The 13,033-nt window shown below is 36.6% G+C and overlaps 2 protein-coding genes across 2 annotated transcripts; one reads left to right on the top strand and one right to left on the bottom strand.

The window, feature by feature from the left end:
- Positions 1-1,619: 1,619 nt before the first annotated feature.
- LOC131003310 (zinc finger protein ENHYDROUS-like) lies at positions 1,620-4,003 on the bottom strand. Its single transcript, XM_057929822.1, has 4 exons — positions 3,605-4,003; positions 3,123-3,519; positions 2,780-2,997; positions 1,620-2,451 (listed from the first exon to the last, which is right to left on the bottom strand). Exons 1-4 carry the CDS (start codon positions 3,702-3,704, stop codon positions 1,784-1,786), a joined length of 1,383 nt encoding a protein of 460 aa, XP_057785805.1. The 5' UTR covers positions 3,705-4,003; the 3' UTR covers positions 1,620-1,783.
- A 2,026-nt stretch (positions 4,004-6,029) lies between these two features.
- On the top strand, positions 6,030-8,335 carry LOC131003309 (uncharacterized). Its single transcript, XM_057929821.1, has 2 exons — positions 6,030-6,473; positions 6,893-8,335. Exon 2 carries the CDS (start codon positions 6,893-6,895, stop codon positions 7,613-7,615), a length of 723 nt encoding a protein of 240 aa, XP_057785804.1. The 5' UTR covers positions 6,030-6,473; the 3' UTR covers positions 7,616-8,335.
- Positions 8,336-13,033: the final 4,698 nt, after the last annotated feature.

The raw sequence follows: 13,033 nt of genomic DNA, 5'->3' as shown, positions 1-13,033 counted from the left end.
ACAGTGAATTCATAAGTGTTCTACATAAAACTCATACATTTTAATTAATTCGTATTTTATATGTTAAGAAATGTTTATATTGTAGCCCTTCCCATCACTCGATATCTTATTTTGTATTTGGAAACAAAAACTATATGATACAAGAAGTCTTATTTTAAAAAGGGTAAATTATTCATAAATACATGAATTATATTAAATTTGATTTTTAATTTCTATTTTTTTGGTTTAAAATACATGATTTTTAATTTTTTGGAAGTTGGTAATCTCGCATGAAAGCCAAAAATTGAAACATAGTTAGAAGTGCTCTTATGCATGCCCTTATGAGGTATGACTCACAAAGTGCACTGTGCACTGTGCACTGTGCAATTATGATTCTGAATTGCCACGCAATTAATTTTTGATTTTCAAGTAGAGTTAAGTTTGATCGGAATTTTTATTTGGACCAAAGAAAACAAAGTTAATGTAATCTTTGACCAAGAAAAAATTAAATTAGGTTAAAAACTAAAATTTTGATATGATTTGTGTATTTATAAACAAGTTATTCTTTAAAAAATGCATAATTATTAAAAAAAAAAAAAAAAAGAGTGAAATCAAAGACACTTGAGGTCGAGTGTACCATTCATTTTTTTTTTTTCTTTCATACTCCCTCCGTCTCACAAAAACATGAACATTTGATCATTTTGGATCGTCTTATAAAAACATGAACATTTCTATTTTGGTACACTATCCCACTACAATCACTTTACTTCTGATCTCTATTTTTTATAAAGTGAAACCATGTTTTCACTCACAATACACTTTTATCTAATACTAGTATTTTCTTAAAGTCAATTCAAGCTAGAAATATTCAAGGCTAAAATCCGTAACTTTGAAAAAAAATTGAAGAAACAAACTAAATTATTGCATATTGCACAATTTCAAGCTAAAATGATGCCAAAAAGAAAAAGGAAAAAAGAAGAAGAAAACTACTGTATTTGAATATTTGGGAATATTAATTTGGTGTTGAAAAAATGATAAATTGAAAAATTTATGTAATTCCATATCAAGATTAAACCTCAATTTAGGAATTGATTAAAAGCTTGTGTATTCACAAGCCAATATTCCTTATTTTAATATTTTAAAATACAAATTAAATACTTCTTCTGTTACATTACAAATTTCTCACTTTTTCATAATGGAATGTCTAATTACAAATGCTTTATTACTTTTTTGGTAATATATTCTCTCTCTATACCTAATATTTAAATACTTCTACCAACTCACTTTAATAACTTTCTACCGGTTTCTTAATCGTTGTGCCCAAAAGTAATGGAACGGGAGATTATAATTTATAATACTATTATTAATAAATTTTATTTTTATAAAATAATGAACATAACGAAAAAATATGATATCATTTAAAAAACTATGCAACAATGAATCTCATTTGGATCAAAGACATCACTTACGCATTTCCTTTTGCGTTACTGCAAAACGTGCTAATAGAATATTCGTTGATTGCAAAGCCAGAATAATATACTCCTATGATTCATGATTTGAATAGACAATCTTGTACGAAATTCAACCATACACTAACCAGGTAGATCTTTCATTTTCCATTTCCAAAAAAAAATTGGAACTTCATTCCAAACAATAATTTTATTGTCTATTTAGAATTCTACACATATTGACAACACAGAGACAAATATAAAGCACTTAAAAAGAGTGCATTTTAGAAGTCTTCCAACTTGAGAAAAAACAAATAAATAGTATATTATAATTAATGATTCCCCAAAAGAAACAGCTATAGCATGGAAGGCTTCCTGTCTTGCGCTTCATCCCAAGTGTCTCCGGCCGCCCTCACCGGAGAAAAGGGAGCGGCCGGCGGCGGCATGTGATGAAGGCGGCTGAAGAAGGCGGAGAAGCCATCGGAAGAGGCTTCACCGGCCGGCATTCCCAGTCCAAGAAAATCAAGGGTCGTGGGCGGGCTTATCATGAGTTGAGTAAAACCCGAGGCCCCGCCGCCGGAAGGGAGGCCGAGGCCGAGGCCGGATGCCAAGGAGTTGCTTTCGAGCTTGACGCTGCAGTCGGCGTTGGGCGTCGGAGATGTGAGAGAGAGAGATTCCAAATGTTGGGAATCGGATGGAGTAGTCGGGCCCGAGAGCCAGAGGCCTTGGAGGAAGGACGATTTGGACGACGTGGCGCCCATCTGCGCCGCTTTCTGGAGCAATGCGGTGGCGGAGAGCGCCGGCGGCTGCGCGTAGTGTGATCGTGGGGGGTTTTGTGATGCGGATTTGAACAGGGATGATAGCGAGAGTGATATAGCTGGTGATGAGAAGGTGGTGTATGAAGGTGGTGCTGATGCATTTAGCGAAATAGGTGCAACTCCTCCGCGGCTACTGGAGGTGGATGAGCTGCTTGCGGCGGCGGCGGCTGCTTGTAACTGGATACTCTGATTCTCAGTCAATCCAGCTGTCGTAAAGAGATGATGATGTAAAGATTAGAAAAAACAAGAAAAGCACAAGCTCTTTATTGAAAAGAGAATCATGAATGGCATTATGCGAAAAAACATCATGTAGAAAAGTAGCATTTGGAGTAAAAGCAGTGCAATCATGCACCTACTTTCAGTCACGGTTTCTACCCCCCCTTTCAATCTCACTTCGATCCTCGAGATGAATCATTTCTCTCCCCCTCTCTCTCTAAAATTAATTGCAGAAAAATAGAACGAAGCAACCAAATCAAGGAAAAATGAAACTGCAAATGCTGGCATTTTAAGCAACCGAAATGAAGAATTATTCACCAGAACTTTGTATAGACAGCACCGGAGACAGAACTTGAGTAGACGGAGTGAGCGGCGGTTGCGGCGGACTAGAAGCAGCAGACGGCGGCGGTAGCGGCTCAGCATCTCCGTCCTTGAGATCTCTTCCCGAACTGTCATCCACCACCAAAGGCTGCGGACGGCTAATCTCCTGCGCCAACGCATCGCAAAACGCTCTATGCGTGATAAAACTATCCCTCCTATTCACCCAAACACACACACACACACACACACACAAAAAAAGAGTGTTATTCAATCAGAAAATTCAAATGCAAGAGCGAGAAAGAAATCATAAAGTATATTTTTTGTAAAAAAAATGATTAACCTGGAAAACAAAGTGCCGCAGTCGCAACGGTATTCCCGAGAGCCGCAAGTTTTCATGTGTGCTTTGCAATCGGAGTGAACGGCGTATTTCTTGGAGCAACGGTCGCATTTGTACTTCTTCTCGCCGTGTTTCCGGCAGAAGTGCTTCTTGATTCCGGTGAGGTCGCCCAGGGCCCTCGATGGCTCGTGGTGGACGCACGTGGTCTCCGGGCACACGTACACGCGCTTCCGCACCTCCTTGCTGGTGCGCTGCCGGAGCTTCCAAGGCAGGTTGTGGCCGCGCCGGTGGAGCTGCAGATTCTGGTCGCGCTGGAAGCCTTTGCTGCAGATCTCGCACACGAATCTATTCGTCGCCAGCAGCGTCTTCGGCGATAACGCGATCACCTCCGAATCTGGATCTGCGCCACCACGCCGTGAATTGAAACAACTACTAAAATTGGAGTTAATGAGAAGATACTTTTTTACTTGTTTTTGTAATTTTACCAGGCATTCCTGGAAGGTTGCGCTTCCTCTTGGCGGGTGGTGTTGTTTGATCGGATTTTGTTCCGTCTTGAGTCGGTGATGAAATCTCCATTTCTACCATGGCTTCGTCAACTTGGTGTGGTTGAATTTTGCAATCCCAGCTTGAGTTAAAAACTCAGAAATCACTCTTTGAAACTTCCTACGTAGAGAGAGAGAGAGAGAGGAGAGGGAAAGGAAAAACCCTTGACAATTGAGATGGAAGCAGTGTCCCGAAGTGAGTAAGCCGCCACCCTCCACGACCAGCATCAAATGTTCACACGCAACGCTACTTTCTTCTTTTAGAGAGAGAGAGAGAGACAAAAAGATGGATTTAAACTGAATTTATTATTGCATAATTTGTAAAAGAAGCTGTTTATAAACTCGTCACTAAACAAGCTGATCGTTCAGTCAGGATAAGCGGTGGTAGCTAACCATGGTTGAAATTCTTAACCGCGGTTTACAGCTTCTTCTTCGGCCTGAAGCTAGCAGTAGTTTGTATCGGACCGTCCACGTGGCGTCATCTGCACAGTCTGAGATTTGTCGGGAGAAACTCACTGAAATTGGCTTGTCGTTTAGTGCCTCTTTGGGATTTGAACCACCATTGTATAAGGAGAAATTTATTCAAAACCTCGAAATTTCTCAATACAATCTCATATCTATCCACACTTCCATTTTTGTTTCAAAACTAGTATTGCCCCGAAAAATACACCAACGACAAATTAAATACTATATTTGTATACATTGTGCTCGACTGTGACAACGACCACGTAAAATACGTATGCGTTATACTCACTCTGTTTTATTATATTAATCGAAATTATATTAATTTAAATAACACAATTCTTTAAATTAAAATTACATTAATTTAAATTATTAAATTTGAAAAAAGAAAATTGCTATAAAATACACAAAGTTTGGACTAATTCTAATTTTGCACACAACCTTTGAAATTTTAAATAAAATACACCAAATTTTTTATTTTACTGAATTTTTTCCCAAATTAAAATTCCCTAAATTTAAAACTTTGTAATTCGATATGAAAATGAAGATTTTTCTCGCAATTAAACATTAATTCAAGAAAAAATAAAAAATAAAATTTTAATTTTATTCACAACCTTTGAAATTTGAAATAAATACATTGAATTTTAAACTATTACAATATATTTTCATTTTCTTGTGAATTAATGTTTAATTGCGAGAGAAAATTTTATTTTCATAATGAATTATTGAATTGTTGAGTTCATTAAATGCATTATACATACGAGTTACGAGCTTGTTGAGTTAAGTAGCAGTGGCAACTTTTTTGTTTTTTAATTTAGGAAAAATTTGAAGTCATAGAAAAAGTTAGAAAAAATTAAAACTTGGTGCATTTTATTTTAAATTTCAAAGATTGTGTGCAAAATCAGAATTCGGCCAAACTTTGTTTATTTTACGGTAATTTTTCCAATTTAAAATACATAAAATTAAAAAAAATCTTAAATAAATATGGTAAAATTCATCTATAGTCCAATTATTTATATATACATAAATAATAGTCAAGCAGAGCTAATAGAATAAAATTAATATATTTATATATAGTGACCTTTGCTTTTTAAATTTCAAAATTTGAAATTTATTTTAACTACAACACGTGTAAACACGCGTCCCAAATAAAGACGGATGAACTGACTCATATCATCAAGTCGAGCCTTGAGTTGGCGAGGCCTACATTAATTGACTCAATTCCAGGGATCACCTATCCTAAAATTGCTCAAAGCTAAACACGTTTAACCTTGAAGTTTCTTTCATTTGGCCACCAGAAAAAAAAAAAGTTGCATCTCGTTGATATGAGTACCACCTATCAAATCATTTAAGTTTTCCTTGAATATGCAGTCTCATACCTGCATATTCTTGGAATCCCTCTCTATTAGGTGTATTTCGGTTCGTTCATGTACCCCTCCGCTTCAAAGCATCTATAGAAGCCGCTCTTTGTCCGTGCCTTGTACACCGGCAATCGCTCCTTATTTTTGCCCCGGGTGTCACAACAACATTAATTTTAAAGAGAATTTTGTACATAAATAATGTACAAAAACCAAAAGAAATCTACAAAATCAATTTATTTTTCGAATTTAAAAAACCCAGTCATTTTCAGTGTTTTAATTTTTACAATTTTACTTAGGGCTGGTAATTCGATTCCGGTTATCCGGTTAAAATCGTAACCGAATCGGTTAACCAATAACCGGTTTTTCCGATTTCGGTTCGATTATCGGTTAGTTTTATTGGGGTTAACCGGTTAATCGGTTTAACCGATCGGTTAACCGGTTAAACCGATTAACCGGTTTAATTTATAGATTAATAATTAATACATTTAATTTTGTATTTACATTTACTAAAAATTGTAAAAAACTAGGGCTGGCTGGATCTCAATTCTCAAACAGCTTTCAACTTTCACGCTTCCTTCTCCAGGCCCTCCATGCCCTTCGGCTACTTTCCGTCTGCCTCTGCACCCTCCGGCGACCGGAGCCTCATCCCACCGCGCCCATCTCCCTCTGCACCCTCCAGCACCGCCGCGCCCTCCTCTGCCTTGGGCCCCTTCGGCCCTTCCCGTCTGCCTTCTGCACCGTCCAGCGCCGCCACACCCTCCTTTGCCTTCGGCCCCTTGGCCCTTACCGTCTGCCTCTGCACCCTCCGGTGACCGGAGCATCGTCCAACCGTGCCCATCTCCCTCTGCACCCACCAGCGCCGCTGGGCCCTCCCTCTCCGACCTGTATTCCCCTTCAGCGCCACCCCCAACTCCCTCTGTAGTCTGCACAGCAGCACAGTCGCCACCCTCGTGGCTCCCGCCCTCCCGCTCCGACCTCCCTTTTCTCAGGTTCGTAAAAAGTTTCCATCTTTGGTCAGATGTCGTAAAGATGGTTTCTTTGCTCTGCAAATAGCTCAGATGTCGTAAAGATTCAATCTTTTTTATTATTCATTGGATTCAGTTTGTGTTGGTATGGATTTGTGTTGTAAATTTGTGATAAATTCAGTTTGTGACTTTGTGTTGTGATGAATTCAGTTTTTTTTGTTGTTATTCTTGCACTGTAGTCTGAAACCAAACTTTTTCAATTCAGTTTTTGTTGTTCTTATAATTTGTGATGAATTTGTACACTGTTGGTATGTACTCTGTCGGGTCTTCGAAAATGTGGCAGTTGAGTTGATGGATATAATGTGTAGTACTAAATTCCAGCTCCATTTGCAATTTGCTTACTAATAACTAATAAGTAATATGTTGACGAACTTCTTGATTAGATGGAGAGAATTGAAGATGGATCACAATCTATCACACAACAAGCTAGCAATAGGCTTGGAATTGAAGACGATGATATATTTGAAGAGGTTGAAATACATGAACTAGAGGGTGATGATGAAGAACCAAAGGCAAAAAATACTAGGAAATCTTCTGGGACAAGGTCCAATGTTTGGGCTTATTATATTAAGGCTATGGACGGAGAAGGGGATGAAAAGATTAAGAAAGGGCAATGCAAGCGTTGTGGCAGACTAATAAGGGCTGATCCGAATAGAAACGGCACCACTGCTTTGAAGAATCATACTACTTCGTACTTGAAGAAGCATCAAGCAATAGCTAGTCAATCGGTTCTCAACTTACAACCCACTACTGATGGAACAGGATCGTTAACAAGTTGGAAATTCGATCAAAATGTCGTTAGAATGGCATTGTGTCAGATGATCATCATGGATGAACTTCCATTTAGATTTGTCGAGCATGAGGGGTTCAAGATGTTTATAGAGGCTGCATGTCCTATGTTCAAGATCCCGGGCAGACAAACAGTAAGAGCTGATTGTATGAGATTGTTTTTGGAGCGGAAGGTTATTTTGAAAACTTTTTTCAAGCTAAAGGCATGGGACGAGTGTCGATCACGACTGATTGTTGGACAGGGATCAACAACACAAATTTTATTTGTGTCACAGCACATTGCATTGACAAGGATTGGAAATTGCATAAAAAGATAATCAGTTTTGCAAGTGCACTAGTCACACAGGTGATGATCTTGCTACTGCAATCATATCATCCGTGGAGGAGTAGAGCTTGCATAAGGTACTCTGTTGCACGATGGACAATGCAACGTCAAATGATGCTGCAATTAGGTACATGAAGCCAGACTTTGAGAGGTGGGGGACAAGTGTTGTTGGTGGCAAGTATTTGCACATGCGTTGTGTTGCTCACATCCTAAACTTAATTGTGAAAGAGGGATTGGATGAGATTGGCATGTCCGTGAGACGAGTAAGAGAAGCCGTCAAATGGATCAAGGCATCACCATCTAGAGCGGACAGGTTTAGAGGTTATGTGGAGGCCTTGAAGATTGCTTGCAGCAAGTCTTTGACTTTGGATGTGCCGACGAGTAGGGCTGTAAACGAGTCAAGCTACTCGTGAGCTATTCGACGTTCGACTCGATAAAAGCTCGTTCGGTAATTTAATGAACATCTCGTTTAGCTAAACAAGCCAAGCTTGAGCATGACGATGCTCGGCTCGTTAGCTCGTGAACAAGCTCGTGAAGTGATTTATCTTAAAAACATAAGTTTATTCATTAAATGTCTTACTATATTTTATACTATATGTAGTAATATTTGGATTAAGTATCTAATTAACATCATTTATTTACAAGAAAATAGTAAATATATTATATTTTTGTGAATAAAATAACTTATATATTTGAAAATTAACTTATGTATTAGGAAAATAACTAAACTTTTAAATAAAAATTTAAATTTAAAAAGCTCGATTAGGCTCGGCATTGTATTCGACTCGATTAAAGCTCGATCAATAATTAATCAAACAGTTTGATTAGCTAAACGAGCCAAGCTTGAACAAGACACTATTCAGCTCGGCTCGACTCGATTACACCCCTACCGACGAGATGGAACTCTACATATTTGATGCTCGAGTCTGCTGTGCCATATGTTGAGGCCTTCAATCTACATGTGAATGTAGTTAAGGAATTTGTACATGATTTGAATCAAAAGAAGTACAAAGACATGACAATTGGAGTTCCTGACAGCAATGATTGGGCTAAAGTGAGGATGCTTTGTGATTATTTGAGCAGATTTTATGATTTGACACTTCTCGTCTCAGGTACCACATATGTCTTAGTCAATTTATTTTTCAAGGAAATAAGCAAGTCTTTTATTTCATGATTTGACACTTCTCTTCTCAGGTACCACATATGTCTCTGCCCATTTGTTTTTCAAGGAAATGTGCTCTATCTTTGAGTTCATTACTCAGTTACAGAGGGACACCGATACTGAGATTAGGGCCATGGCCAATGAGATGAAGGACAAGCTTGGAAAGTATTGGTTGGAAACTGATGAGATGAACCCAAGAATGAACAAGTTGTTCTACATTGCTGCATTGTTGGATCCGAGACAGAAGATAACACATGTGGAAAAGTGTTTGAAGAAAGTTTATGCTCCGCAACGAGCAATTGAATTGTTGGGAGAGGTGTGCAACTCATTGAATGAGTTGTTTGAGTATTACAATAAACAACTTGCTTCAACTGATGAAGCACTTGCGAATGCACCTACTTCGGTTCAAATTGAACCTCGAGTTAGTGGTGCTTGAAGTCATGTTGATGTTATTTCTGATGATAGTGAAGATGAAGATTCAGGCGATATGTCAGAGATTACTGTATACTTTGCTGAAAAGAAATACAAGCACAAAGCTATTGAGGGTGATCAGTTTGATATCCTACAGTGGTGGTCCAAAAATAGCCCGCGCTTCCCTATTCTATCCGAGATGGTGAGGGACATCATGGCTATCCCTATATCGAGCGTTGAATCTGAGTCTGCATTTAGCACGGGTAGTCGTTTTTATATAAATTTAGAAGCTTGTTGATTGTTAATATGGTGGAGGCTTTGATATGGGCTGAGGATTGGCTCAAATCTAGTTCGTCGGATAAATTTCTCCAAGATGAAGAAGATGTGTCTGAGACTGAGTTAGAGAAGGAGTTTGAATCAGGTGAGTACTTTAATGTCTTATAAACTATAAAATTCAAATCATTACAATTTACAAATATGCTAATTATTCTTTTTGTTTAATTTTAAAAAATTAACAGTTTTGACACAACTTGGGATGAGTGGAGGACATAGAATTCGTGGAGATGTTCCTAGTCAGATAAGCCGAAGTGTCTTACCGTGAATCCATTTCTTTGTTGTTGGTGTTGACTGTTGAACTTTAGACTTGTGTTACTTTATATTATGTTATGTTTATTGCCTTGTTGGTGGAGTTTAGACTAATTTTATTAGACTTTTTTATGGATTGAAAGTAATTGACTTATTATTGTTGTTTTTTGCTATAATGTGAGTTAGTAGTTTACTTTAAGTGTCGTTAATTGTTGTCTAGGTTGAGAATTAATTTATTATCATTGTTCTCTCTTTTTTTTAATATAAATTACATGTGTCTATAATTATTTTTTTTTTAGATAAATTATCACAAGTTATGAATTGGTGCAGTGGATAAGATCTCATTATTTCTTTCAAAGGTCAAAAGTTCAAATCCTATTGCACACATTTTACAAATTTGAAATTTTTTAAAATACAAATCGGTTTCTGCCAAATTGAGAAACAGCGTATTAATCAGTTTTGACCGGTTAACCGATTAACCGGTTTGGTTATCGGTTAGAGCAATTGCTCTTAACCGGTTCCGATTAACCGGCCGAACCGACCGGTTTACCAGCCCTAATTTTACTGATAAAAAACCGTGGTTAACCGAACAATGTATTACATAAAATTGAGCTTTAAAAAGTGGTTAACCCTCATCTTTTACCATACAATAAGTATTCTTCTGAAGTTCTCAACTGTGAAGGTAATTAAGTTCTGTGAAATTGATGGATATCAAGCATCAAGTCGATAATTTGTAAACGAAAAGAAATTAATTTTGCGAAGGCGAGTTGATTTTTGGTCCATCTAGTTTTATTTGATGACTTCGATTAATAAATTCTAAAAAAAAAAAATGACTTCGATTAATAATAAACTTGCTAATAATTTGATCTCCAAATTGATCTCAGTCGTAAACATTTTGTTTTATTTTAATTATACTAACATTTACATCCGTACAATATACAAAAAATGGTTTTTATTTGTTTATATTTATAAGATCGATACCAATTCAATTACCATATTTATAAATATAATAAAAATACTAAATTTTAATTGAATATATTTAAGCTAAATATAGGAGAAAATAAATCACAATATTAAAAATTGATCTTATGAAAAAGCAAAAAAAAAAAGATAAAAGAAAAACATAAAAATAAAAAATGATTGAAAAATAGCCAAAAAAGATGAGAGCGGAGGAAATATTTTGTTAAGCTTTTAATTTGATATGCATATTAAATATTTTATAATTAGTCAAATTTCATAATTAGAAGTTAGAATATAAATAAATTAGAAAAATAAGAAGATAAAGAAAAATAATACTATAATTTATAAATTATTAACCTTCAATTTTATTATAATCACAAATTGTCGCTTAATTTTAAAATTTATTTTAAATTTTAAATTGAAATTTACCTTTTTAAATTTTAATATATTATAGCTGATGAAATGAGTGAAAATTTAAAATGCCCTATTCCTTAAGTTATATATGAAAAATGCTCTCTTTTATAAACATAAGCATTCTATGCCCTATTATTTAAATATCATTTAATTTGATGAGTTTCCTTGGTTTTTTGTGAAAGTCTTACACATTTGACCGATTTGACAGCCATCAGTCATAAAAGTCAACGATTTGACAATTATCAGTCAAGAGTACAGATGACCAGTGGGTGGCTAGATCATGTGTCCGCCCGGACGGACACATAATTTCACCTGGCGAACACATGATCTAGCCACCCACCGGTCATATGTACTCTTGACTGATAGTTGTCAAATCGTTGACTTTTATGACTGATGATTGTCAAATCGGTCAAATGTGTAAACTTTCACAAAAAACCAAGCAAACTTATCAACATCAAAGGGTAAAATAGGTAGTTTATATAATTAGGACATAGAATGTCCAAGTTTATAACTTAGGGTATTTTTACTATATAACTTAAGGAAGTGGGCATTTTTGCCTATTAACACTTATGAAATTGGCATATTATATATGTTCCATTATCGTTAATTTGAAGAGAAGTTTCTTATAAATTATTGTGTTATAAAGACCAATTAAATTCGACAATATGCGCCCACTTTAGTATCCCATATAGGGATGGCAACGGGCCGGATCTGGACCGGATCTCATCAATACCAGATCCAGATCCGTTGTAATCTATCAGATCCAGATCCGGATCCAGATCCACGGATCTAAAAATTTTGGATCCAGATCCAGATTCGTCAGATCCGCGGGTCCACGGGTCCAGATCCATGGATCTACTATTTTCGAGTAAATCAAAGTCAGAACCATAATCCAGATTAACTCCAAGCATATGCAATTAACTCCAACTAATTTCAGTCATAAACAATAATCAGAATCAAAATCAAATGCATATTTTCAGTCAGATGCAATTAACTCCAAGTCAGAATCAAAATAATGGACATAAATCTAACAAATCATGTTCTGAACATCTAAATCTAACAAGTCAGATGCATGTTTTTGAAAATAATGAACATAAATCTAACAAATTCGACATAATGGACCGAATCTAAATCAAAATCAATCATAAACATCTAAATCTAACAAATTCGTCATAAATATAAACATCTGGTGGAGTGTTCCGAATGTCGGACGGTGGAGGAAGGCGGACGCCGGACACTGAAGGGAGGCGGACGCCGGACGCGCTGAAGGGAGTCAGACGCCGGACGCTGAAGGAAGGAGGACGCCGAACGCTGAACTCGCAAACGCCAGACGGTGAAGTTGGCACCGAAAGATGGCGGCGAAGTTAGCTGAAAAAAGAGTCGGAAAAGATGGGAATTATCGATGGTGAGATGGGATTTGGCTCCAGAAGGTAGCGCCGAACGGTGGAGAGCGCTGGAGTCCGGAGTTGGCGCCGGATGGAGAAATCAGAGATGGGATTTGGGAAGGGGGAGGCGCCGCTCAATGTAGGAGAAATTTAGGGTTTCTTAATTCTTAGTTCTAATTCTAAATGATAGTGTATTATTTATAATTTTTAATATATTTAATATTATTAATAAAATAAATATAAAATATAAAAATATACTCCCTCCGTCCACGAAAAAGAGTCATGTTTCCCCTCTTTTTTTTGTCCACAAAAAAGAGTCATTCTTCACTTTTTGTACCATTATACCCTCCATAGACTTCAATATTTACTTTACTTTGCCATTAATACATCTACCTCAATAACTAAAAATAATTGAGTTAATTCCTTAATTAAAACCTAATTAAAACCCACGCACACACTCAAAACACACACGACACACACAGAGATGCAGCGC

Source organism: Salvia miltiorrhiza, unplaced genomic scaffold (genome assembly GCF_028751815.1).
Source record: "Salvia miltiorrhiza cultivar Shanhuang (shh) unplaced genomic scaffold, IMPLAD_Smil_shh original_scaffold_190, whole genome shotgun sequence".
Lineage (NCBI taxonomy): Eukaryota > Viridiplantae > Streptophyta > Magnoliopsida > Lamiales > Lamiaceae > Salvia > Salvia miltiorrhiza.
The sequence above is the reverse complement of the archived record's forward strand: the minus strand, read 5'-3'. Positions and strand labels throughout refer to the sequence as shown.

Bases quoted from the DNA above. Each gene is read 5' to 3' on its own strand.
- LOC131003309 (XM_057929821.1), top strand. From the start codon at position 6,893: ATGGAGAGAATTGAAGATGGATCACAATCTATCACACAACAAGCTAGC.
- LOC131003310 (XM_057929822.1), bottom strand. From the start codon at position 3,704: ATGGTAGAAATGGAGATTTCATCACCGACTCAAGACGGAACAAAATCC. The intron at 2,998-3,122 runs GTTAATCATTTT...TTGGGTGAATAG, and splicing joins TGCGGCACTTTGTTTTCCAG to GAGGGATAGTTTTATCACGC. The intron at 2,452-2,779 runs GTGAATAATTCT...TCTTTACGACAG, and splicing joins GCTGTCTATACAAAGTTCTG to CTGGATTGACTGAGAATCAG.